The sequence below is a fragment of the Vidua macroura genome, chromosome Z, assembly GCF_024509145.1.
Source record: "Vidua macroura isolate BioBank_ID:100142 chromosome Z, ASM2450914v1, whole genome shotgun sequence".
NCBI lineage: Eukaryota > Metazoa > Chordata > Aves > Passeriformes > Viduidae > Vidua > Vidua macroura.
In genome coordinates, this window is record NC_071611.1 from 59,403,915 (window position 1) to 59,431,418 (window position 27,504).

A 27,504-nucleotide genomic window follows, 5' to 3' on the forward strand; every position below is an offset into this window, starting at 1 on the left:
TCTTTATCCTTCTCGCCACAAAAGACAATTTTCCTTGTCTGGAGTAATAGCTTGGAAAACAGCTCATTTCAGCTGTAGCCTTGACAACCACAACTGCAACACCCTGAGAAACAACTTTGGAAAAGGGGTGTCTGCAAGTCCTAATTGAGAAAACTTTTGGTGCTATTTTTGAAACATTTATTACTCTGCATTTCAAAGAAACAGAAAGTGTTATTGTGTTTTAAACAGACTAAACTGCATGAAAGATTTTTATGCCGGTTTCTTCTCCAAACTGGATTAATCTGCAAGACTTGTGATTTGTTTTGTGTGCTATTTTCTCATGTCAAAGATGCTAGAAATATCATAAAAAACTGCAATGTGTCTTAAATAACAATTTTATGTCATTGTGAGTTTTCTTAAACTGCAAGACCTCTCACAAGAATTGCCAATACAAGTAAGTAAAAGTCACTTTCATATGTCTATTTTTTCTTTTTTTTTGAACACTCTTTATTGCCTGACTAAGCTGATCTCAAAATCCACATATGAACATCCCACCGATATCAATAAATCCAATATTTTTTTAACTTCATTCTCAGTAACATAACACATTCTTATGCAAGGAAGGCAAGATACAGGCTGATGACTTTCCCATAGCAGACTAAAATTAAATTTATTCTGCACTTTCCTGCTGTGTTTCTCTTTCCTCCCACTATTAGTCTGGAGAGTTTGTAGGAAAGATAATCTGCCATGCATTTGTATAGTGTCAGCACAATGGGGAGTGCAAAGGTCTTTTAATGATAAACCATGTAATGACAAACTTTGCAATCCAGCCTTGAGAATGGTAGTGTCAGTGCCCTTGGTGCCAAGCTCATTTGTCACTTGATAATAAAGTTGATGAATAAAGGTCACTTCAAACATTAATTCAGAGGATGTTCATGGTGTTATCCTTGATCCACACAATTCTGCCTTTGTTAAGTCTTAGTCCAACACTCTCAATAGTGATCCTCTTAGCATGTGTTCATTATGTACTTTGACTTAGCTTGTTGTTGTTCCAGGGACACATTTCTCTGAGTAAACAAAATTAATTTTTCTCTGCCTTTCATTCTCCTGAGGTTGTTTTGTTTTGTTTTGTTTTTCCCCTGTAGACCATATCCATTGAATGAGGCTGCCTGCTTCTGGAAGTTCTGGTACCTCAGCTGGCTCTATTCTCTACTCCTAATGTCTCTTCTAATGTCCAACACAGAGGCCAAGGACAGATAGGACAGTCTGACATTTGAAGGTCTTAAAGGTCTTTTCCAAACTACAAATCCTATTGTAAATTAAATTTCTGCAAGTGGTTGCAGCCCGCAGGTTGGTTGCAAAGCCGAGTTGCCAGACACTTGTAAAACACTACCAGACACATTGTCGAATCTCTCACTGCTTCCCAGGGAGAAACAGGGAGCCTAAAACCCACCGGGCATCTCTCCTGTCGTTCGCTCCTCTTGCACGGAGGAGAGCACATCCTTGGGATGACGGCATCAGCGGCGGGAAGGCCGAGGGTTCGGGGGACACCCCGCGCACCGCCCGGACACCCGTGTCCACCGCCCGCCCGGGGGAAGACAAAGGGGGCGGTGCGGCCTCCCGCCCTCCTTGTGCCGAAACCATTCACCGTAAAGAAAGTCACCAGGGGGTGGGGAAATGGCGACAACTCCCGGAAGCCGCCGGCGGCTCTGAGAGACACCGAGGAAAGGCAGTCCGTGTGGTGGCAGCTCCTAGCCCGTGCCCGCCAAGCCCGACGCCGTCGCTATGAGCTCCCCGCAGCGCCCGCCGCTCGCCCACGTCTTCAAGGGGACCTTCGTGCATTCCAGCGCCTCCGCCCCGATGGAGATCCTCCACGGACACCTTCTGGGGGTGGACGATAACGGGACAGTGAGTGGGGGGCTCGGGCGGGGTGTCGCGGACGCCGGTGCGGTGCGGACGGCGGGGGAGATGCCCGGCAGCCCCTCCCGGTCCGCTCGGCGGGGGCGGTGGTCCCCGGGAGCCACGCTCTGCTACAGGGTCCGCCAGAGGCGGTGACAATGACCTTTTGCGACCCCGAGTCCGCGTCTGGGGGTGGCGAGAGGTAGGGCCGGCTCCGCCGGTCTGTGGAGAGAAAGCGGAACATTTTCGCACTCCTGTCTGTCGGGGCAGGCGCCACGGAGAAGGAATTTCGCACTTGCAGGAGCTGGAGTTAACCGGGATGGAGGGTCTCCTCGGCACGAGTCTGCAGTTGGCATAAATCTGTGCTGAGTGTTCCTGGAACAGCAGCGTGCCTAGATCTGGCATTCTTTCAGATTCTCTGTTTTCTTTCAGTTTCGCAGACTGTTTTTTTATTCTCAGGGTATCTAAACAGTGATAGTGAAAATAGCTATCTTTTTGCACAGCCATCTAAATGAGGGTCTTTTTGTCTTCTTGTCACAAAAATCCCCCCCCATGGCATATACCCATAGAGTTAGAAAGATGGTGATGTTGGGCATTTCAGTAGTATGAACCAAGCTTAAAACAAGCATTGCACTTACTGATAATGTAGGAGAGAGTCTGTCTGAGAAGCAATGTCATTTCCTTAACCCTTATCACACTTGAAGCTCAGTTTCATAGTGCAGGTTGTGCAAGTAGACTGGTTATTTCTTGTAGACTCATTAACATATGGTCACCCTATGTGAAATCTGAAAAAGTAGTTTTCTTTCTTGTGGTTAAATAAAGGCTTCAGTCTGTCAGGCTTCAGTAACATTTGAAATATGTGCAAAACACAGTCTGAGCCCTAACAGTGTGCATTTTCTCTATTCATACAGGTCCATGAGGGCCTGTTTCAAGACAGTCCTTTTATAGCTGTTGAGGAGTCTGGTGCATTGGTGTATTGAAGTCTGTGAGGAGCTGTATTTGATGAACAGGAGTGGAGTAAAAACTTGCATAGTTATATATCGGCTGGTGTTCACTAAAACAATAGATTAGAATGAAAAAAGGTTTGGCTGGTGTAACTTAGGTGCACAAGGCAGAAATTCATACCTCATCCCACTCTCTTTAATGTCAGTTTCTGGAAAAGTGTCTCTACACAGCATCCATATGAAATGAGGATTTTTTAGTGATTTTCTTGAAAAATAGGTATCTTAGTAAGCTACACTTAGGGATCTGTGCTCTCACTTACTCTCTCTTTTTCCTAGGGAACAAGGATTCACAGTATCCTGTTTTCCTTGCATAAATTGGCAGAAGGCTTATTTTCCCCTTTTAATCCATTAAAAAACTATCTTCCTAAAATAAAATCCCCACCAGAATACAGTGACAAGCACTTGTATTTTATTCTCTTTTTATTACAAATTCTGACATTTTAATATTCCAGGGGCTGATACAGTGAGTATGCCATATGCTCTCTTTTCTCCCTATTATTCATAATGTAACCTCATGCAGAACAACCACTGGAATTACAGAAGAGTTGGCTTTTCAATAAAGACATAGTGGTTAGAAAATTACTTACCTTTATTTTTCAAATTTACACCAAAATTGCTTCTGTTTTCCTCCCAGAGATGTAAATTTAACTAAACAGGTATCCTTCTTTTGTCTCATGTTGCTGACTCTATCATGGAAAAATTTTGCATGGTCTCAGACACTGTGTGTCAGAGCTTGTATGAGCAACTGAGTTCTGTTTTGCAGTGTGAGTCCCTGCATGTCCTCCAAGGGATGTAAAATGTCATCTCTCTGCTTTGCCCCAGATGAAAACTAAGTTTTATGAAGAAAAGCATTGCTTTTGATATAAAACCCCAATTTATCATCAAGTTAGCAAAGTAAGGACCAATGTTTAACTGAGTGGTTTGCAGAGCAATGTAGTGTCTCCCTTGAGGAACAGCAAAGAGAAAGACCAGCATTCCTCAGAGTAAAGAAAACAGACATAGGTGCAAAATGTGAGATGTTATTGAAATGTTGGTGTAATTATCCTAGGTGAGTAGAATATTAAGTAAATAGAAAAAATATTATGCTAAAAGCCCTTATGGAAGTCATGAAAACAGCAAGAGTTGCGGAATAAGGATTTTAAACATAATGTTTGATTTAAGCCATTTGGTACAGTGAGTGTCACATGTCAGCTGTACAAAGAGGAAGGAGTACATCTGGAGTTCATTGCTTCCTCTTTCTCAGTGGGCTGGGCAGTTCCTTTAGCAGCTGCATCTAGCAAGTGTTATCTGTCATTTAGCTTCACATTCCAGTTTTGGGAACTAAGCAAACAATAGGCATCATGTCTCTAATTGCAGAAGTCATTTAATAACTGTGGGAAAAGGCAGGGAGGAGAGCATGTGGGAGGGGAAAGAGGGATAGACTCCTTCTCATGTTCACCTCTGAATGTCATAGCCAGGCACTGTTGGATACAAATAAACCGTGTTTCTTCAGCCAGTAAAATTCACTTTCCATTTTCTTGTTAGTGTAATATTTGCACTGTTTGAAGGCACTCAGGGTTTGCTGCATCAGGGTTGATGCACGGTTTAGTTGACCAGCTATGCTTTAATGGAAGAGCTTTGGACATCACTTGGTATACAAAAGGCCTGAATTAGTCACAAGTGTTGGGAGAGCTTTACCCCTGATCTTTGGATGTTTTAGCCCCATTACATGAGTAACGCATGAGAACTTATGGAAGTGTTTGTACAATGGGGTTAGCAGCCACTAATTCTGGGTTTTGTGATATACGTTTCCTGAGGTGCCAGTTATTCTCCTTGACTTCTTTAAAGCTGAAGTTCTTAGTCTTGTGCACTTCTCTTGACACTGTAGTGACTCTGCTGTAGAATTTCTTCTTGCTTCTACAGTGTTGAGGTGCAGAACTAATTTAAAGAACTGTGCATCCAGTTGGTTATCTTGAATGCACAAGCAAATACTGGAACAAATATCCAAGCATACGATCTCAAAGAGCTTAAAGCATTCAGCACCAGAAATGCATCCTAAAGCAATGGGGAACAACTCTTGGCTGACTAAGGAATTCTACTGGGAAGTTTGTTTGAAAAAAATATAGATGTCTTGTTGATTTACCCATAGTCTAATTCAACCATAATAGACCAGCTGTCAATTGAGAATTGATTTCATGTATCCAGCTTCCTTGAAACATATTTTCTTCATTTTTCCATGATTTAGGTATTTTATTTTTCTGCACCCTAAGAGTACATAACAGCCACTGCTTTTCCATGGCAACGCCTGTTTCCAGAATTCTCATCTGGTGTTTCATGCTTTTCTCTCTCTCTGTTTCCCTCCCTCTTCACCCTTCACCCCCCACAGAAGCTCTAACACTGCTCATTCTGCATCCATTTTGACTTCAATATCTGAATGACGTTTTCTTTATTGCACATCAGATATTTCAGTAGGTCTGTATTCCAAGCCTTCTGCAGTTAAATTAAGTTGGATGTATTCCTCTTCGCATGGAGGACAATACTATTTCTGTCAACTATTAATGGAATACTACAATCTTACAATTTTTGCTAGTGTGGTATTTATTTATATGGCATTATTTTAATATTTTTTCTGACTTAAAATGTAAAACATCTGCTCTTTAAACAATATAAATCATACCAACCATAATTAATTTATAAGACGAGGCAGCCAATAACTTTTTGTCTACAATTTAGCAGCATTTACAGTTTAGCAGCTTTGCTTATTTTCGTCTATGGAAAAAACAGAAAATGGTAAATTTCTATGCAAAAGAAGCATACACATTAAAAATGGCATGCAAATAAGTGCTAAACAATGCTTTTTTTCAGTCCTCTTGCTCTTTCTCCTAAGTTTTTTCCTATTGCCATTTTACAAGTACTAAGTCTTGCCTTTTGTAATGTGGTTTTGTTTTTCTTTTTAACTGATGCCCTAAAAAATGCTGTCATGAGGGTGATACAGGCCCTCAGTGTGGACATCATCCCAGGAGCAGAAGGATACTGGTAGCAGAAAAAGTATTCCCTTGAACTTAGGGGAACGAGCTCTTACACCAAGGGAGTTAGAAGACGATGAATTAGTTTCTGGCAGAGGCTGTGGTCAGAGGCAGGAATTTCTGTAAGCTCAGATAGGCAGTCTTTGGCCAGGGGAGACTTTCAAGTCCTCTAAATTGTCAAGTGTTGAGGAAACTTGGATCCCACATGGATCTATAGTGGGCATTGCAGTTCCTAGGCTCCACAGTCTCTGTTTCCTGGGGAGCTGTCATACCTACTAGTGATAGACCAGAGAATCAAAGAGTTGAGAGTCATCTTGTACATTAAAATATCATGGAATTTAAAAATAAATGGGAAATGTGCTAAAATACTGACTAGGAAACAGCAAGTCATCATCAATAGAGTCTATGTTCTCTAGGAGTCAAATGGGGTTGAGTTTGGCTCAAGATTGTAGTGTTTTATTTTGAAATAAACAAAGATATCATCATCCTTTTAGCCCATTCTGTAAAATGAAAATATTATCCACATTTTCCCCTTCAATTTATTTTCTCATCATAGGCAAAGCAGGTAATTTGACCCCTCTGATTGTGAATACTGTACCTGCATTCCTGTAAGTTTGTTATACACCTCTTTACAAGTGACTGTGCTGCTAGCATGATACTACATTACGGAACACTAAGGTCTGTGCTGTTTTGCCTGTGTATTACCTGAGAAGGAATTAATTGTTTTATGACAAATTATGAGGTGGGTGCGGTTATTCACTGGATTATGAGAAGGTATTTCAATGTCATGCTTGATAGTCAGGAAGAACAAGTGTCTCAATGCAAACCTAACAGCACTGTAGTAAGTGTGTAAAATTGGTTTTAAGATATAACTTGTCTTGCATTCACATAAAGCTGATGTGGGATGCACGCTTAAGGTACTTAACTATGTTTTCTTCTTTTTAGATTGTGTTTGTGGAACAAACTGATCAGCTAGAGCAACTGGCTAAGACGTGGGGGTTCAAAACATCTGACATAAGACAACTGAGTAAACAGTATGTGTTTTGTTAAGATTAGCTACAGCAAATTCAGTTTATTCTTTGAGTGAGGTAAAGCAAGTCTTTGGAATACATTTTGACAGGAAGCACATTAAACCTATATGATGCCTATACAATTAATGGCCAAAATTCCATTCCTTGGTTTGGGATTGCAGACATGGCTGGATTGTGCTGGCTGATGTATGCTGCACAGAACAAAATGCCATATTTAATTTTCACGCATAATCACTTCCGTGCTCAGAGAAGTAAGTGCCATTCTTTCTTGAGATTACATTTTATATCCATTTTGTTAGCAGTGGTCTGTGCCTACCATGAAAGTCTATATGTGGTAAATGTAGGTAACACTGACACTGCAGATATGAAATTCATTTGCTTGGACTTTGACACATTGTATAATAAAAATTAATACAATTAGAAGATTTAAACCCTCTAAACACAGAGCTTTTGATTTCTCATTATACTGCAGCTGGAGCATTTATTTTTTCTTCATCCAATGAAATCCTTCAACTTTATGGTGAAGTGAAAAAGTTTTGGACTCTGTGAAAATGTTTTGGACTATGATTTGCATGTAGTAGCAAACTGTAAACGACTTGTGACTTATAATTGAGAGCTAAAACTATCCTCTAGTAATCAATTGTTAAAAAACTTATGCTTTGATGAAAGGCTAATCATACAGTATATATGAGTAATCAGATATTTTCTTCACTTGAAATAGCCTGAGGAAAATGGAAGGTGCTGTGAATATGAATCAGACTGAGGAAGATTTTCAGCATTTATAGACTGCAAGAAAACAGAAAGAAGGGGAGTTAAAAAGAGACAAAATTCAGTTCATTCAGTAGTCAGGGAGACGGAAAGAGGAGTGAGAGAAATGTTATGCAGTAAGGAGTTCAGCACAAAACAAAATAGCCATAGTAGCTTTCTAGTAATGTCGATATATTCATTCCTGTTATTGCATGAACATTACATGACAATATATAGTTTTACAGTTACATTGTAAATATGCCTTTCCTGTCAAGATATTGAGCAGAGCTTTTTTCACGAGTGTCTGTGTCTGCATTTTTAGACACAGTGTCTGTTCTTCCATTAAGCCTTGAAATTAATTGATTTTATATCTCTATATAGACATATAAATAATATAGAAGAAAACTAGAAAGTCACATATAGAAAGTCACATTTTGTAGATATAATGGTCTGGAAGCTGGAGCCATTCCATATATCTTCATAGTAGGAAACAAGACTGTACAAATATCTTTTTCAGGTGGATTCTATAGTGGAATAATTTTAGCTATTGTGAAGTCAGTTCCCCTTTGTTTGTTGGCATTTAGGGTAGGTCAATATTAGAGATAATTAGATTAATCATGCTCTTATACAGTTTTTCTCACAGTTAGATATACGTATTTTGCAGTGTAAATGATAACTCAACTGCTTCATACCAAAATATGGGTATGGGTAGAGGTACAGCAGGAGTTAATAGGCTGACGCTGGAAGAGACAGATTAATCTGTACTTGCCATTTATTCTGGTGGATTTTTATCAAGTATATTCTTTAAAACAAAACTAATTACTATAGAGAATTTTGAGGCATTTTGGATTATTACAATTTTATTTTCTTTCCTTAGTGAATTCTTCATGCCAGGATTCGTTGATACACATATTCATGCTCCTCAGTATTCATTTACCGGTACAAGAATAGACCTGCCTCTTTTGCAGTGGTTGACTGCCTACACATTCCCAACTGAAGCCAAATACCAGGACAGTGGTTTTGCAGAAGAAGTGTACACCAGAGTTGTTGTAAGTCCTGCAAACAACATTTACCTACTTGACAACATTCATTTTCGTGTAATATAGGCATGTTCTCAGAAGGTCAGCAGAAAGAGTAGAGAATGTTTTACTGTCGTGGAAACCACATAAAGCCACTGTTCTAATTGCTAGTCAAGATTTTCTGATACTAGTTACAGTCTTGTTCTGTTGCTGCTGGCAATAGAATTAATTTAATCACAAGGTTAACAATGAACTGTTTATCACCTTTTCTGAATATAATGACCAATGACTAATCTACAACAACTAATCTGCTCAGAATTAGTACAGCTAGCAGGTGCAGACAACCTCAATGCAGCAATAACCAAGCATAGTAAAAAAAAAAATAATTCAGGAGATGTTTCCTTTCTTGCACAAAAATCCTCTATTATAAACTCACCATCTACAAAAACCACATGAAAGAGAAGATACTTCTGATAGATGACAATTCTGGGGTGTTCTGGAGTAGTAAAGGAAGACATTGCTGCTGCTGAGGTCTTTATAGTGAGAATGTCTTTCACTGCAGGGGTTTTAGAAGGAATCTCTCAGTGGTATTGTGGGTCAAAGAAATACTATGTTTGAGTTAGACGGTTCTGAGCATTATAAAGTCTTTAAGATCCACTGCATGGACAACAAGCAGCTAGGTCATATTGCAGAATACTAGTTCTGTCCTATAACAAATTTATCCTTTAATATGTGGACTGAAATATTTTCAACAGATTAAATTATTTGGCCAGCATAATTTGCCTTGCATTTGTCTATTACCCTGGCAGCATCTGTTGTCAATATAATAACAAAACTGAAATAAATAGTTATGCTGTTCCTTGCCACACAAATTTCAAAAGAAATTCCTTTCTGCCATCTGCCATGATAAAAGCATGCAGAAGCAGCCTGGTCATAAGCTCTAGTGACAAGCACACATGCCTTCAAGTGCTTAAAACATAGAAGTGACCTCACCTTTGAGCTGTGTGCCCCAACACTGTTGCAGTGCAGGCTGCACGACCCCAGCATATCTAAAGACCGCACCCTGCAAGGTATGTTACAGTATTGTCTGGAAAAGAGCTGCCAGAGAGAGGTTGAAGTTAGCTGTGGGAGCCTGAACACCACAGTTAGGCTCTCCCCATGTGAATCAAAAAGAACAAGGTCAAGAAAATGTCTTCACCCACAGAAGATACAGAATACCAGTCACTCTGCAGTGTTTTATGGGGCCAATTATAACCTTCATCTGTTAGAAACAGAACTAAACTTTCATGGAGCATATATTTTTTCATAAGTATCATTGTGCTTATGAAGTTGTAATGAAAAAACAGTGGATTTTTTCAAATCAAAGTCCCATTTCCAACAAACACCTTCTATACTCAGCAAAAGAAACAATTTAGTTGAAATTTTCCTGCTTTTAGCTGGAACCTCCTCTTTGTGCTGATGATTTGGAAACAGAATGGTTTTAGATTTACTTTAACAACGTTGTTAGGATTTCAGAAGTAGAGAATACTGAATTTTAAAAGCTAGGAAGGACAAAGTACCTTGTCTCCGTAATGACATGGCTATTTTTGAGACATTTTTTGGAACTTTTAAAGATTTTCATTTGAATATTGTAAGGAAAAGACAGAGCTTGGCTTCATGTTTGTCAAATAATTAACTCTAGCCTTCCTCCAAACATTGTGTGGGATGTCCAACCTTTTGTCTCATTAAAAAAAAAAAAAAAAAAAAGAAAATTCTCAAATAACTAGACAGCCAGAACCCAAAAGTATAGTTTATGCCTGTATGTTGGATAAGTGGTCAACATAGTTTGCATCAGTCCCAAGGACAAGAGAAGCTACAAATTTCATCATGAATTAATGTTACTAAAATACCTGGTAATTTACTATTATGTTCCCCAAAAGTAATTTGGGGATTTCCTTTCAAATGGTATATTAGATAAGTAATTAGCTCATAGTCTGAGCAGTTTTGCTCAGTTTACTTTTACAGTTAAGTTTGATATTTGGTAATTAGGGACAACAAAGGTTTTTGATACATGAAAACCTGACTTGTTTTTCTAGCTAGATCAGGTTGCTAAAAGAAAACCACCATGTTCCCCAAAAGCCTTGCTTTGCTAACACTGGATAAACAGTGCTTCACCATGAAAATTGAAGAACCTTTCCTAACTAGGAAATAATAAAAATTACTAGTTGTTTGTATTTCTAAATATAAGTTGGAGCATTGCCAGTTTGGGGAAAGGAATAAAGACTGGTTTCTATGGGTTTAGCCACTGCAAAAATTTTGTGAGGAGTTTTTTGTATTTATTAACCCTCAGACTTAAAAAAGCTTTTATGAAATTAAAAATCTATATTTTTACCTTCCCACTTCACTGCAAAATTTCACAATAACTAAATGTTCTTGCACTTTGAAATGAGACTTTCTGTTCTGCATTTTGCCAGCTTTACTGTTTTTTTTCCCTGATAGTTGAAACTGACTTCTTTTTTTAGAGACGAACTCTAAAGAATGGCACGACTACAGCTTGCTACTTTGCAACAATTCACACAGATAGTTCCCTTCTTCTTGCTGATATTATAGGTAAGTCTAACAGTGAATTTTGAAGGATTGTGTGGATCTTTAGTTGAAGGAAACAATGTTTAGGAGTTTAGGCTAGCTTGGAATCTGTCTTTCTCCTAATTTGTTTTTTATTCATTGTACCTGTCACACTGTGTCTCCAAACCCTACCTGTTACCCATATTCACTTAACACTTCTATCCTACGGTTGCTACTCCTTCTCTCCTTATTCCCAAATCTGCTGCTGGCTGAGCTTGAATTAGGTCTGCTGGACTTGTTCTTCAGGTGCAGCCCTCTGCTTTTTCTAACCTTTTGTTTTTTGATGTTTAAAAGAACTGAATGACAGAAGGCCCAGTCAGTACATTAATTTCCTGATACACTGAGATTTCATCTGATAATCAGTCTAAAAAATCTTCACACATCCTCTGAAATCAGAGAAGTGGAGGCTGCATCAGAATCTTATCCTTCCCTTCTGTTCATAGTTACAAATGCCTGTTGTTTGAAATTATTGTAGTTCTTGCAGGAATTCTCAAGGCTCAGACAGCTCATAAAGCAGAGAAATTTAATAAGAACCTCAAATTTCATAAAAAATTAGCTAGTCTTTCTGATTTATTAGGAAAATTTTGAAGTCATTATATTAAACAACTCAAATAGTTAAAGTAGACAAAGAGATCTGATTTAAAAACATGTTTGACAGCCAAGAACTGGATATTATACGCATGTTTTACACATGAGTTCTGGTTTATTCATCTAGCATGGGTAAGTCTCAAGAAAGAGGCTAGAATAGATCTGGAAATTTCTCACTCTAAGTGCATGTGGGGAGGCCTGTTAGCAATCTTTTCCTGTTAGCAAAAGGGGAGATGGTTTGCTGAGATCTTTATGCCATCTCTCATCTTCAGGTAGCCATCTACTACAGCTACTGCATTTTGATGCTTGTTTCTCATGCTTTGTGTCACAGCCTTCTTCATAGACTACCATTAAGAATTCTGGTTGTGGTTGAACTATAGTAATCTAGTTCTTATTTATAAAGTTGAGTATTAATGTGGAAGACAGCTCCTATTTAATGTTGTTTGTTTCCTTATTTCGTCTTTTCTTTTTATCCTTAAAAGTCACATGAATGATCCTAACTTAGAGACAAGATGGGAACATAAATTCGGGTCATTCTAAATGGAGCTGGGTGGGGTGGACTTCATTTTTTTATTTCAGTGCAAACTTTGGTAATGGTTTCTGAGAAGCAGTGAGTCTGAGATTTATATTCTAATGCATCTCAACAGATAAATTTGGTCAACGAGCATTTGTTGGGAAAGTCTGCATGGATGTGAATGACAGTGTGCCACAATACAAAGAGATTACTGCTGACTCTGTCCAAGAGACAGAAAGGTAAAATGATAAAATTGATGGCATAACCTTTTAAAATAAGATTTTTTCATACATCTGAAAAGTGAATGTGAATCTGTCTAAGTACTTACAGGTGTGAATTTATTAGCAACAGGTTTTTTTCTTCCAACAGTACTGTCCCCTACAGTCCTGGCAATTCCTGCAAAAGTTGCTGCACAGCCCAAGTAGCATCTCTCTGGCTTTTCCAAAGAGAGGGAGAAACCACAGATCTAGGGTTTGAGAGGATATGTGTGTTTTCTGCTGCCTCTTTTCCCTTTCACAGTTGTGTGTGTGGAGGTCATGGGACCTGACATACAATAGTGAGGTGGCAGCCAGTTCCTTCATCCCCATTAACTTCTAAGCTATTTCCTTCCACCACTTAGGTTAAGGCTTTATTCAAATTGTAGAGCTCAGCTTTCATATATCCCATTTTAAACATCTCTTCTCCATCACAGCACCAGTCAAAGTACTCCAATATGCAGCTGAGAGAATGAAGGAGAATCAAATGAAGGCAATGTCTGTAGCGGAGGAGAGCCAAGACTGCATTATGGAAGCTTATTATCATGTTTCTCTTGTCTTTTGCACCCATGCTCAGAAAACAGTTAAGCAGACATACAGCTCTTCTCATTGGACTATCTATTTACTTACCTAAATGTTTCAGATGTCATGCTGAAAGAGAAAACCCCTAAGAGTAATATAAATATCTTTTGGCGCTTGTGTGAGGTTGCTACCTTGTTTTTACAAATCATGCTAAAGGCATAACAATAAAAGTTAGAAATGGTTGTGTATTTCTAATGGTGTTTATATTTAAAGAAAATTTTAAAACATGCAGTATTAGTTACCTTCACTCTTCTAACATTTGTTTCCCTCTATGTAAATCCCCAGCTTCCATATTATGGTGCAAGTCCTGCCAAATGGGCCTGAAAGAAGCAGAACTTCCTGTTCTGATAGTTTTAAAAGCTTCAGAAGGATCTAAATAGCTTTCTTTTAAATATCTGTCTTGTGCCTCCAACTCATTCCTTTTCGATTGTGTAATAAGAAATATTTCTCAACTTTGGGTGAGAGGTTGCCACAAGTACTTCCTAGCTGTCTAGGGATTAGGGCTGTGAGCTTCTTGGCATGAATCTGGAGTACTTACCCGAATCACAGCAATACAATTGCAGAAGGGCGAAAAAACTGTTTCATGAAAAGGGTAACATGTTAGTTGGGTTTTTGTTGCTTGGTTTTTTTAAGAATCTAAGAAATGTGATCTGTTACACTGTCAGAAAATGGACTACACTCATTTCAGTTACTTAGAATTAACATTCAGAAATATTTATATTGTATGCATGGAAATAAGATACAATTCCAAGTACTTCATATATTAGATTTAAATTTGTCAAGAATTTGAATCTAACATTCTTTGTCAAAGAGGATTTAATAAAAAGTTAGGGAATTGAACTCTAGATTACCATATATGGTATTATTAGTTATAGTCAGCTGCAAAGATGAGAACCTATATTCAAGTCTGTTCTGCTACAGAAGACAGTGATTTGAAGTTGAGCTTCTTTCCTCATAGAGAAGTACATAAGCCAACAAACTGTAGGCTATATTTGCAAAACATATTTAATCACATTTCATCAGTTTTGATACAGCTCACGCTGTTCAAAGAATGTGAGAAACATTGAAATTTTGGCTTGTCAACTGGGCATTATATTTCTGTTAAAGCTTCTGCTCAAGTGCATATTTTGTTATATCAGGTTAATTGGTAAGAGGAAAAACAGGTAGATGATAGCTAATTCACATGGCATTTTAGCTCTCAATGTTAGACAGTGGTGGGCTCAAACTCCTTTGGTCATTGCAGAAGTTGAACTCAGGTTTCTCATTTCCATCTGGTGATCTAGCGTGAGCTTCAGGGCTGTGAATGTAGCCTCTAGCATAATTTTCTTTTCCCTCTGAAGTAATTTGAAAAAATTGATACAGCATGTGTTGTGATCAAAATTACACAGTTCTCTTACTATGAACTATGACATAAAAAATTTACAGAGATCCTATCCAGAAAGCATCTCAAACTGTCATTCACATGTCACTTACATATACTGAACAAATGGGCTTTCAAAAAATTTCCTCCTTCCAAAGTAGGAGGAAGTTTAGTTTGCTAATCTGCATTATCCGTAGTGACTGCTTGGGCTTTTTTGTAGAGGTCTGAGGTAGCATTTTATTTATTATTGGATTTCTGGAAGGTAGAGTGTCTATACGCTAACATTAATATAAGCATTTCCAAAAAAATCAAGGGTTCTTTAAGTGAAAGAGGATATATGCATCCCCTGTAAGATGTAAGATGTTGCTGCATCTTTTAAAATTTGGATTTGAAAAGGTTTTAACACTGCAATTTGAATTCATGGACAGACAAATTTAAGTTTTGTTTGTTTTTTCTTCAATGTTGCAGCTGTAGGTTATAATTAAGTTTTCAATTCATTTAATGTAGCATGTGTTTGATTTTCAGGGAGAACTCAGAATTATTGTTGCTTGTCTAATGCTAAATATTGCAATGAAAAAACAATAGTCTGTATGTTCAGAGTAAAATTCAAAACTACCATAATTTGTTGTCACTATGCTGACTTCATTGTGTTCCTTTTTTTTTATTTGATCTGAAAATCTGGCTCAACATTTTATAAAAAAATTGATCTGTCTAAGATGTTTAACAGGGTATCCAAGCATATATTTTTTATATTTTTTCATAATTTATAACATAGAGGACAGATTTATAGCAACTTTATTTCTACCCTTTTTCAGGTTTGTTAGAGAACTACTGGAAAAGAAAGTAAGTAGTGCTCTTTATTGAATTCACTTCCGTATTCAGAAGATGCTGTGTGAGCACATGAAAAATTAATCCTGCTATCCAAATCTGTTGTCTTAGTGTCAAATCAATAAATATACATATTTGTGTGTAATAGACAGATATCATCACTCTGGAAAATGTTCTTCTAATCATGTTGAGAAATGTACTTGTAACAGTGTAAAATCAGTTTTCTGTGCTCAGAGCAGAGCAATGTGTTTCTATGTGTTTCTCTACTGAGTTTGAAAAGCCTGGCTTCCTAGAAAGGACTATTTTCTTGTTAAGAAAGGTGGAATTCAATTTATCACTCTGTAGTATAGAAGTAGACAGACTAATGTTGCAGTTACTGTTTGTCTTACCCCAGCTTCATAATCTGGGTTCTCTGATAATGGTTACTTCCAAGTCCCTCCCTATGTTCCGAATTGGTTTCTCCCTAAGTCGTAGCCACCCCAATGTAAACCACTCCCTTCACTCCTCCCCTAAGGTTATCCCATTGGCTGGCTGTTTGTGCCTGCCCATCGGTTTTGGTCTGTTTATAAACCCCTGGAGGGGAAGTTTAGCTGTGTTTTGCTTTTGAATCTCTTGGTTGGAGGGCTGTTGGGAGATCAGGTGGAGAACATCCTTTAACTCTTTTACTTTTTTCCCTGATGCTGGTAAAGTTAACTTCACTGTAGAGCTGCAGCTCTGAAGTTCAGCTTCTGGTGAATTTATCCTGGAATTGTTCCGTACACCTCAGCGTGGCTCCTGCTGTTCTGAAAGAGCTAGCAAAAGACTCCAGTGGCTAGCATCAGACTAGTTGAAGGACTTCTCACCAGCAGAAATCATGTTTTTTTTCAGTAAAGTTACTAATCCACTATAAAATTAGTGGTTTGGGTCAGTGCCACTGTTAAAGTGTGTTTCTAAAGACATCCATGCTTACACTCCTGTGGTGAAGATAGAAGTTTACACTCCAAAATTATACACAGTAGTACTTATCAGCCTTTGATTTTAAGTGGCTTCTTTTGACATCCCACCAGAAAATATTCAAGAGCAGTTGCTTGGATTTTAATGCCTAAACCCTATGTATCACTAGAGTAATGCCTAAACTGTGTATGACTAGAGTAAGTTGGCTAATTTGCGAAGACCTGAGCTCCTTTTTTTCTGGGAGATAATACAAGGAACTACAGTCTAAGTTATTGCTTATTGGCTTATGCCAAACGCTTGTCTCTGACTGGTGACAGAATTGTAATCCTGCTGACTATTTTTTTAGGAAAATTTTAATTTAGAGATGCAAGGTGTAAACCTCTGTAGTTCTTAGTGGCTTCTCCACTGTTTCCTACAGTATAGTGTATCTTATTATATGACTGTTCTTCCCATCTAAGGAGTTTAGGGGTTTGTCGCTGATACGAGTAGAGAAGATTGAACAAGAAAATGGCTTTGGTTTTACAGAAGCTTGCAATTTTGCTTCATTGTATCTTCAATGGTCACAGAAGTGTGACTGAAAAAAATCTGGTCGTTCAACTGACTTATTTCTCATTACATATTTAGATTGTCAGCAGATAGGAAAAAGTATCCAGTGCTACTGAAGACTGGTAAAATTTCAGTAACTTGATGAAAGTTCTAAAAAATCAATTTCTTTAATAAAGTTCATTAAAATTGTTGTAAGAAACCCCCACTTTCCTTCTCTGTTTCTGCAATGAGATGTCTAATGAAAGCAAGGAAATGACTATACAGCTTAATTTGAGTTGGCAAGGATGCAGTAAGCAGTAAGCAATGAAGACAAAATGTAATTGTCATGTAAATGCTAGCCTTAGTTATGGTTACTGAAATATATATGTAGAATACAAACCCCATCTTCTATTATTTTCAGTATCCCAGAGTACAGCCTATAATAACCCCTCGCTTTGGCCCCTCCTGCACAGAGGACTTGCTGAATGCCCTTGGGGATTTAGCACAAGCCCACAATCTCCACGTGCAGGTAAGCTCTGAGAGCTCTGTGTGCCATTTAAGTGGCATGGACAGACAGCATGCTGAACATCTAAAGACACCTTTGGGAGGAAATACATATCTGCTGCCCTGATGTCAGCATTTGCTCTGTTGTAGGCTTGTTCTCTCTTTCACCTCACAATAACATTGTTTATTATTTTATCTATTATTTCAACATCTTCCTAAAACTGGAAGTGGGCTCATTGTGTCACCACACTACTGAGATGGACATATGTACTATCTCATATCACTTTGTTCCTTTAAGGAGCAAATGGAGCTTCTTCTTTAGGTCCTGTGAAAACTTCTTCAGGTCTGATGAAAAAAGAGATGCAAGGACTAGATCAAATGATAGGCTTTAATAGCATTATTTTTTATGATTGTATATTTAGCACTAGTAGATTGGTCAGAAAGTTGTAATGTCAGGTTCAAAGCTGTTTAAAGGACTTGATCTATGCATTTTCTTGTTGCAGAGTCACATAAGTGAGACTGAGGAAGAAATCAAACTTGTGGAGAACATGTTTCCTGCCTACCAGAATTACACAGAACTGTATGATAAAAACAAGCTGCTAAACAGCAAGGTAGCCACATAAAAACTTCCCAGATATGACTTACATTAATTAATGTAGAGATTGTGATGGTTTACTGTATTTACATGAAAAATTTGAATTGTTCTGTCAAGGTCAGTGACATCTGGGGAAAAGTAAATTTGTTTTATGTTCTATGTTGAGGTGTTGGATCTTTAAACAAGGCCACACTGCTCCTAAGTATTTTAGAGGAGGTGAAAAATAAACATATTTTATGCTCCCTGATTCATTTTCTAAAGGCTCCAAAGAGAATTAGGGTAGTAGGATTAGAAGAAAGCTAGATAAAGTTGGTATTGTAGGAACTGGTAATTCCTGGACAGTACCTAGTTATCCTTATATTCCAAGGATGTTATACAGTTTTTGCAGTTTGCCTGAAGATTTCTTCTGTGGTGTTACGTTAGAACCAGCTTAATTTTCTTCCTATGGAGAAGCAGCCCTTAGAAGTTGAAATCTAAACATCAACCTCACTTGCAGACAGGTGCACTTTACTGCTCTGACTATCCAAAAGCACTCTCACCTCATTTTACCAGCTTATTTTACCAAGCTTTGAGAGGCACACTAGCCCAAAGAATTGAAATTCATTACAGCTTTATGCTGTTGAGACAAATGTAATATACCTGCCCACAGTAATTACAGCCTGGAGACTCAGAGCACAACTAATTAGATAGTGGACTGCCCATGCAAAAGTAAATATGAACAACCCAACTACAATCAGAGTCATCAGTCAAGTTCATTTAAAAATTTGTGAGAGAATTTTCAGACGCACAAGGGGCAGCTGGGACTGCCCCTGGGACTCCCTGGGAATTAGCTATTGAGTTGCCATTTCTGTGTTTGAAATTTTTATCCCAGTAAATTTTATCCCAGTAAATTACTTGTTTACTTGTTTACTGTCCTTTTTGCTGAGAAATCAATATGGATTACAGAAGTATGTACACAGAATTAACCTTTGTTTTCTTACATGGTTCTTTGCTTGCTGATTTGGTGTGCAAGTGTTCTAAAGAGCATTATTTGTGCTGCAAAAGCACAGGTCTTCATTCTGTAACTTGTATGCACACAAGTGAGAATGGTAATGAAAAATCATGATTACTGGTGTCTTCTGGAGTCAAGCTCCTGGATATTTGAGAAAGGATTCTATTAAACATAAGCATAGCAGCAGAACCTCAGATATTGTTTCCCCATCAACTCAAACTAAGACACCAAATCAATTTTTTAAAGTGTTTTAAAAGCAGGGCTTTTTTTTTTGGAGCTGTTGCTGAAATGTTTCTTTCCTTTTAAAAACAGTACAGATTGGCAGGGATATGCTTCAGTAGCTACCATATGTAGGTCCTTATCTGAAGACGTGGCTATTCTTCCTGTGTTTTCAGCTACACTGATCTTGATGAGTAGAGATGGGAGTGGTACAGTGCCATTAGGAGATGCTCAGTGGAAGCAGTCTCTGTGCCATGCTCAATTTTATGTGCAGATTGCAAGATCTAACAGAGCTCTTGCTCCTCTCTTTCAGTGGGCATTTGGCATATGAGGTATCGCCAGTTAGATTTGTATGGGAATAATTGGTTTATCCACTATTAAATTATCCTATCATATACTTCTATGTTTTTCTTGTGAACTTATTTTTAAAGTCAGTTATGTCAGCTAAAAAGTAAAAGTAATTTATCAGTTGCGTAAAAAATTAGATTATATGTTACATAAAGAATATTTAATCTCTCTTTCCCTGGTGCAAACCTTTAGAGAGCTAATAGGAAACATGCTAAGTGTACATGCATCTTCCGTTTTATCTGATGTATTCCTAGCCCCAGTACTTAATCTCTGTGTTAGCTACAAAATATAAATTATAAGCTTGCTACAGTGCTAGGACAACTGGGAAGTTCTTGCTTTTGTCTTCCATCACAGCAGTCACTGCAAGAGCAAGTACCCTGTATTCTCATATTTAAAAAATGCAAAAAAGCTGAAGGAATGATATGTCAGGCACACTGATGTTAATCGGTTTTTCCCTTGTGGGTTTTAAGAGCTTAATTCAAGAAGTGCATTAATTTCACAAAATGGTAAAGTGTCCTTTTTGGCTATTTAAAGCAGTGCAGCAAACCTCATAGCCACAAAATATTGAGTAAATTTGTGATTCTCTTTTTCTTTAGACCGTGATGGCACATGCCTGTCATCTTTCTGAAGAAGAGCTGAAACTTTTTAGTCTTCGTGGAGCTGCAATTTCACATTGCCCCAATTCTAACTTTTCGTAAGTTAAAGAAAAAAATAGGAATGGTGTACAATTAAATAAAGCTGTTGTTTGTGTAGTACCCTGAGTCGATGCTACCATTGCAAAGCTATGATATAGATGCTATATGATACCTCATTACACCATAAATGACATATTGAATTGAACATGACCATTCATTATCCACTTCTGCCTAGCAAGCCCTAGACCAATTTGTGGTCTTTCAGTTTAGTTATTGTATCTATATCCATATCTATATAAATATTTATTTTCTAAAAATTTATTTCTTTTGACTGTTCTGTCAGTGGTAGATGTCAGTGGCATCTCCCTTCCCACTGAAATCTGCTAATGTTTTGGGGAAATGGACTATAAAATCTTCTTTCTATTGAGTAGACATGAGATACTGCGTGGTGTACAGACAGAATAAATAAACCAAATTGTGTACAAATTAAGGGAGAGTCTTTATCATAAAATGGCTGTGCAGCCCTGCTTTTCCTGAGCTTTTTCTGCATGTAGCACACAGAACATGTTTCTTCTTCCAATCCAGGATGCGCAGTGGTGTCTTAAATGTGCAAAAGGTTCTTGAACACAATGTGAAGCTTGGTCTTGGCACAGGTTAGTAGTTTCCTCTGAAAGTGGTTTCTTCTGGAAATGTATCTTTGGAAGATACATTCACCTGTTCATATTTAAAAGCATGTCTCCAGCTTTTGATCCTCCTTTGTTTTCTCCACCTAAGGAAGTCTAGACTATTGAAATCTAGGGTTGGTCCAAAACTGTTTTAAAACAAATTCAAAAAATTAATGAAGAGTTTTTGTTGCTGTTGTGACCTTAAACAGGGCTTGAACATCAACTTTTCAGGTTTCTGTTTTTGTGTTGTGTTCTATTCACCTGACTGTGTGTGAGAACACCTTTATTGGGAATTATGCCTTCAGAGACAGTGCTTAACTGTATAACTTGTTGGGTTTACCCAACAAGTATGTTGCTTCCTAACTTTGAATTAAAACTTATAGAAATTTAACATAGAGAATTATACCCAAAGCTTGTAACCTAAGGCTCTGATCCCTTTTAGATGTTGCAGGTGGATATTCAGCTTCTATGCTTGATGCTATAAGGAAAACAATGGTGGCATCTAATAGCCTTCAGATCAATAAAGTGAATGAAACCGGACTAACTGTTGAAGAAGCCTTTCAGCTAGCCACTCTAGGAGGAAGCCAAGGTAAGAAGAAAATTCTTTAGTGTGCACACAGACAGCTACAGCTCTCTTTGATTATATGTCTCCATGTCTTTATGGGAGATTCACGGATTTTCTGGTGCCAGAGTGAAATCTAACTGGTAGGCAGAGGTAATCCTTCCGATTCTCATACGCATAATAGGCTTTTCAGAGAAGAATACTCTATTAATGCTGAGAGTTTAATAACAAAATCTTAATGGCTTTTCAGGGTTGTACATTTGCTTTGCAAAGATCCTCAGACTTCTTAGTCATAAGGCTGTAAGTGCTTGTCTATTTATTGTACCAGCTGGAAATTTGTTTTCTCAGCAATCATCACCTAGAAGAAAAACTGCAATTACTGTAAAGTCATGCATTCTATTTGTCATCAGTTTCTAATTTTGCTTGTGCTTTTTGAGCTGTCAGTGAGGCAGTTTGTTGCAAATCAAAACATCATGTAAATCACTTCTCACTCAGGGAAAAGCAGAAAACCAGGCTTTTCACCATGGTTGTTCAAAACACAGTTGCATTTGCAGAATACAATCATATAGTATATGGGCTATCCAGTTTTGGAGAACCATTTTTGCTGTAGTCAGTGTGCACATAAAAATAGATACAATTAAAAAAGTTCTAGCAGAACTGGTATGATTTAGCAGAGAGGAAATCCACACGAAAGTGAAAACCTATTATTGTTTCAGTTAGCAGAAATGAGCTCACTACCTTCTAAAGCACTGGTCCTAAATCTTCTCAGTGTAACCTGTCTGTAGCTTCCAAAAAGCTCCATTGGGTATTATTAATGGAAGCTTAAAAGATGTAGTGAAAATGTCGCCAATCAGGTCTTCTCAGAACTGTGTTTGAATTCCTGGAGAGTGTAATGGTGGAAATAGAGAAGACAGAAGATGAGCAGGGAACAAATAGTATTCTTTTTCCTGCAATATATACTATTCCACAAAGTGTGAGAATAAATTAGCTGAGACACAGAAAGGAAGACTTATAAAAATCCCAAACTCATATGTGGTTTCCCTTCCCAGCTAGTCTTGTGCTTTTTCTACATTAGATTTCCTTAGTAAAGTGTTAGTTTTTTATATAGATTTTAAGCTGTTTTATCCTTACTGAATCACTTTTAAGGGTAGAATATAAATCACTTCTACAAGCTTCCAGTAGCCCTGATACCGAAAGGGAAAATTTCAGTAGCAGAAATTTAAATGAGTGATTTTTTTTTTAAGTTTGCTTTGTTAAGGCTCCTAAACACTTATCACCCTCTTGTGTTTAATCTAAAAATTGCATTCTGCTCAAAAACGTGAAGGAACATAAGATCATTTTAGTTGAAACTAGTAGGTAATCAAAATATTTCAGAATTTGTAGTAGTTTAAATGTCTTTAAGATAGTGTGATATTTCTGCCACTCACAAACTTCAATGACTTCTTAAAGTAACTTCGAGACTGAATTTCCTTTATCAGTGCAATCTGAAAACAAATAAATTATTTGCAGTTATTATACTCTTTGATGACTTAATTTCAGAGTATTGGAAAAAAAATAATTCACAGATACTTTCCATAACTTAAAATGGTTCTAATTTATTTCTAAAGAGGTACAAAGGCTTCTCTTTAGTTATTCTGAGCACTTGCAAGCACCCAGTCTCTGAAGATGAATTTGTACATTTTCAGGACATGCAGTTTCATGCACAATGAAACTTTGAAAAAATAAAGCTAAGTAATAGACCATGAGGCTAGCCATACAGGTAGGTATGAGGCCTTCAGACTGGCTATGATTATTTTTCCATACCATATTATTCTTTTTTTCCTGCTAATTGCAATTGCTCACTGGATACCTCTTTTATTAGCATATTACTATATATTAATATTGCAATACATCTATATAACCTTTCAAAATTGCTTAAACTTTTTTAAAAAATGCAGTCTAATACTGCCTTAGCAAGGTGAGTGTTATTATATGCTTTACTGTTTCTCTGACTTAATTTCATTGCCCCGTTTGGAGTTTGAATGTTTGTGGAATATAACCTATTGTTTCTTAAGTCTCTTAAGAGCTCAGGTGCTAACATACTATACAATTTGGTTTTGAGTTTTTCCTTGTAATCATCTAAATTTTTGTTTGTGTTATGAATATTTCAAGTAAGTTGCCAGGTACTTCTACGTGGTGGAAGGAGGCTGGTGCTGAAGACGTGTTTATGAGCTTATTTTCTTCCTCAGCTCTAGGACTGGATGATGTGATTGGAAACTTTCAGGTGGGAAAAGAATTTGATGCACTGCTAATCAACACGAAGGCTTCAGATAGCCCTTTTGACTTGTTCTCTGCTGATGATTTTGAGGTAATCAGAACAGGATTGATGCTCAAAACATTAATGGAAGTGATGTGGGGAAGGCTCATGATACAGACAGAAAAGGTCTCTTGAGAGTGATTCTGGGGACAGGAATGGGGTGTACTACACCCCTGCTGTCTGTGTTTCAGCCTAGGTTTTCTATGTTTTTTTTTTTTTCTTCAGAATCTTGCTGACCCAAATGACAGTGCCATAACACTATGAGCAAACATGCCTGTAATATTTTTAATGCCAGTTTTATTAGCCCAAGATGACAATTACAGTTATGCATTTGCAGTGACAAATGGCAGCCAAGAATAAGCAATTTATTTTTAGTCAATCCTTAGAGTTCAGATTGAAAAATTACAGCCTTTTCCCAGAGAAAGGTTAGGTTGCCTTTTCTACATTTCTGTTACAAAATGAAGCAAGCACTCAAGATGGCTAATTTGAGTTAAAAGCACAGTTTTTATATTAACATTAAAGCAGTGTTGGTTTTATGGTATGGAAACACCTTCTCATTCAAAAGCCTACTCTGACTAAAGAAGATAGTTAAGAGCAGTTACTTGAATTTATAGATGTGGTCAGACTGCCTGGAAACAATTCCAGTTCTGTAAAAATAATTATTTTTAGAGTTTAAATCTAAACTTTTTAAGCTAAGTTATTGGTCCTTAGCACTTTACAAAAGTTTAAATTTTGCCTTGTTTTCAAAAAGTAAATTATGTATGTTAAGTTTTTATTTCAATGTTACTAGGAATATTTAGGAGAAGTGTTTTTATCAGTTCTTTCAAGCTTCAAATGATTATGATCCGGGACAGCAGATACTGCTTTCTGAATTTGTTTTCTCCCATTTTTTTAAAGGACACTCTCCAGAAGTTCCTGTATCTAGGTATGTTTTGATTTTCAGCTCAAGTTGAATTCTCATTTCCTACATCAAATGTCTAAATTAATGTTGGGGTTAATAATAAATTAATTTTACATAAGTAAGTATACATTTGTTTGCAGTAATTAAATATGTTTATTCGAATCTTATATGAACATTAACATGTCCCAAATAATTAGCATTAATATTTGACATTAATAAATAAAAACTGGTTTATAATTGTTTGTAAATATGTCCGGGCAGTGTCCACACCAGGGCTGCGCTGCTGCTGTGTTGTGATGTTGAGGTGCCTGGTGCCAACTGTGGCTGCGGCTGTGTCATGCTGTAATGAGACTTTTGCCTTTCTGAGGTGATTTCTGGGTCACACCAGCTTTCTTGATGGCTGGTTCCCAAGCCAATTCAGATACTGTGCATCAAATAATTTTCTGTACAGATATGTAATATTTTTTGGGGTTTGGATCTACTGAATATATAGAAAATCTATGACACTATTGCAGCAGCTGAATGCTATGTTTATTTTTTTTAAACACGTGTGTTGCTAAAATATTTATTAGTTTTTGTGGTAGCCTTGACTATTTCTCTCCAAATGGACTTTCTAAGTTCTAGGAAATGATTGCTGCAAGTAATGTGTTCCAAAACAGTTTTTGTAGACTGCATAATTGTCATTAATTAAATCAGTGTTTGTATTTATGTGCAAATCTCAGTTTTGACCATGTTATTTCAGGTGATGATCGGAATATTTCTGAAGTGTATGTGGCTGGAAAGCAAGTGGTTCCTTTTTCAAGCTCTGTATAAATCCATTTTCTGTTTGCAAAATACTCTGCTGGTCATTCTGCATCTAATTTGGAAAAGATTGATTAAACACAGTGCCTGATCATCAGGAATGACACCTCACTTTTGGATAATGTTAAAATCTCTTGCATACATTGAAAATTTGCATACATTGAAAATTTTGCTAGACCTTTCAAGAATTACTATACTGAAATTTTCACAGTTGTAGAGGGAATGGCTATTTAAATTTCTTTATAAAAATAGCATTTGTGCATTGATAGGGTATTTGATAAATACCTTATTTAAAGAGGGCACCTGCTGCTCTGTTTAATAATAGTATAGGAAGCATTATGTGGAACAATCAGATGCTCATTTTCTATAGGCATTTAAAAAAAACCCCCGGTGCTTGTAAATTGATTTTCCAGGTAATGAATATCATGGAAGAATGCAATTTCCATAATATTATTATCAAGTATGGAAAAAATCAGTGTCCTTTTGGAGAATGTAGTTTTCAGTTTTTCGTATGAGCTTTAAAAAAAAAATTTAAAACATTTTTTTAAGACGAGTTAAGTCAGGAGTGTGTGTTTATAAATAAATAAGGGTCTTCACTTAAAAGTGTAGAATTGTCATTTGTAGTCAGACATTCCATTGAATTACTTTGATCTTAGTGATGGCTGAATGAAACTTCTGTTAAATTAGAAGCAGGCACTAAGATATCACAAAGGCAAACAAATTAAGAGGGTTTTCTGGACTAGAGGGAGTGCTTAATTTAGTTCAGCATCCTGCAGAATCTTCCCAAACTCATTTGCTCCTGACTGTTCAGACAGGATGATATGAAGATATCCTTTCTCCTTTCTGTAAGGGAAGCGAATGTATTTAAAAATTTCCAAGAGAAATGGTCTCGTTCTGGCCATTACCACTTTTGACTCGAGGTGAAAATCATCACGAAGAAAGCAGCTAATCTTTACTGTGCTTTTTATGTTTTTCAATGTGGCATAATTACAGCCCTGTACAATTCCAGGATTCCAGGTAAAAAAAATACGCCCTTATTGTTTTTTTGTTTTTTTTTTTTTTTTTGGTAAATCTATGTGACTTCCTACTTCCTTTCCTAAAATGGCTCTTTTTTTTTTTAATGTTTTTGCAACACAAAGAATGTAAGCTTTAATTTCAGGGTCATTAGAGACCAATATTGTATTTAGATACTGTAAACATGTGTTGAATATCGTTTTAAGGCATACTTCAAACTTATTTGATTTCACTAAGCCTTGTTTTGCACTTTTATCTCACTGCCTGGGGATATAGGACTTACCTCTGTTCACAAAACAAGGGAGGTCACTGCACCAAAGTTTCACTTCATGTCTACTTCAGAGAGAGTGCTTGGCCAATGCCACTCATAATGTTCTGATTTTAAAAGAATTTTCAGAGCTTATGTATTGTTATGATTATGCCTACATGAGACAGCATAGTGTCAAGGGGAAGTGTAACAGTTAATTTGGGCACTTAAAGCAGTACAGTCTGTTCAATGTGGTTTTTTTGCCAAAGCTGAGGGGCTGTACCAAACAGCAGGGAATAACCAGGAGGTGTCTTGCAGACATCACCTGGATGCAGCCACTCTCTGAGAGCTGGCAGAGGTATCTTCCTGGTTGCTGCCACTGCATGCTGAGGTACAGCCTTCCTACCCACTATGTTCCAAGACTTCTAAGGCTTTAGGAGTCAAGATCTAAGGATTAAGATTTACACATTCCATCAGGGTGTTTTCTCAACCATTGTGTTTTTCATGTGTCCCAATCACCTACACAGTAGCACACTTGTTCAGCAAATAACAACCTTCAGCTCTTTAACTTGCTTTCCTGATTCAGGGACATTTTTTCTCATGAATTTTGACATGAATTTAATTGACCAAATTTCACATTTCAAAACCAAAGAACTGTGAGACACATGTTTTAATCCTCCCAGTTAATGTTTGAAACTATTTTTAGGGAATTACATGGTTTTCAGCTTTGGCTTTCCTGTGGTGAAGAAAGTTCACACAGCCTTGTGTACAATGTATGCTAGTGCCCTACTTCTTTGCCTTCAGAGCTATGAATTAAATCAATGCTTTTATTTTAGTGGTAGTCTTAACTGTCT

The 27,504-nt window shown here is 37.3% G+C and overlaps 1 protein-coding gene across 2 annotated transcripts; it reads left to right on the forward strand.

Annotated features, from left to right (window-relative positions):
• The first annotated feature begins 1,156 nt into the window (after nt 1-1,156).
• On the forward strand, nt 1,157-27,485 carry GDA (guanine deaminase). 2 transcript variants are annotated; one of them, XM_054002406.1, is made up of 14 exons: nt 1,594-1,887; nt 6,833-6,921; nt 8,543-8,714; nt 11,186-11,273; nt 12,524-12,629; nt 15,402-15,429; nt 17,294-17,401; nt 17,880-17,987; nt 20,126-20,223; nt 20,750-20,817; nt 21,272-21,418; nt 23,620-23,738; nt 24,585-24,612; nt 25,331-27,485. In XM_054002406.1, the coding sequence occupies exons 1-14, from the start codon at nt 1,765-1,767 to the stop codon at nt 25,399-25,401; spliced, it is 1,353 nt and encodes a 450-aa protein (XP_053858381.1). In that variant the 5' UTR covers nt 1,594-1,764; the 3' UTR covers nt 25,402-27,485. The 2 variants fall into 2 exon arrangements, with proteins under 2 accessions (XP_053858382.1, XP_053858381.1); XM_054002407.1 differs by lacking the exon at nt 17,294-17,401 and having other exon boundaries at nt 1,157-1,887.
• The last annotated feature ends 19 nt before the right edge of the window (nt 27,486-27,504 follow it).

Coding starts and splice junctions, on each gene's coding strand:
- GDA (XM_054002406.1), top strand. CDS start 1,765: ATGAGCTCCCCGCAGCGCCCGCCGCTCGCCCACGTCTTCAAGGGGACC. Junction 11,274..12,523: donor TCTTCTTGCTGATATTATAG/GTAAGTCTAACA, acceptor GCATCTCAACAG/ATAAATTTGGTCAACGAGCA. Junction 20,818..21,271: donor GAAGCTTGGTCTTGGCACAG/GTTAGTAGTTTC, acceptor GATCCCTTTTAG/ATGTTGCAGGTGGATATTCA.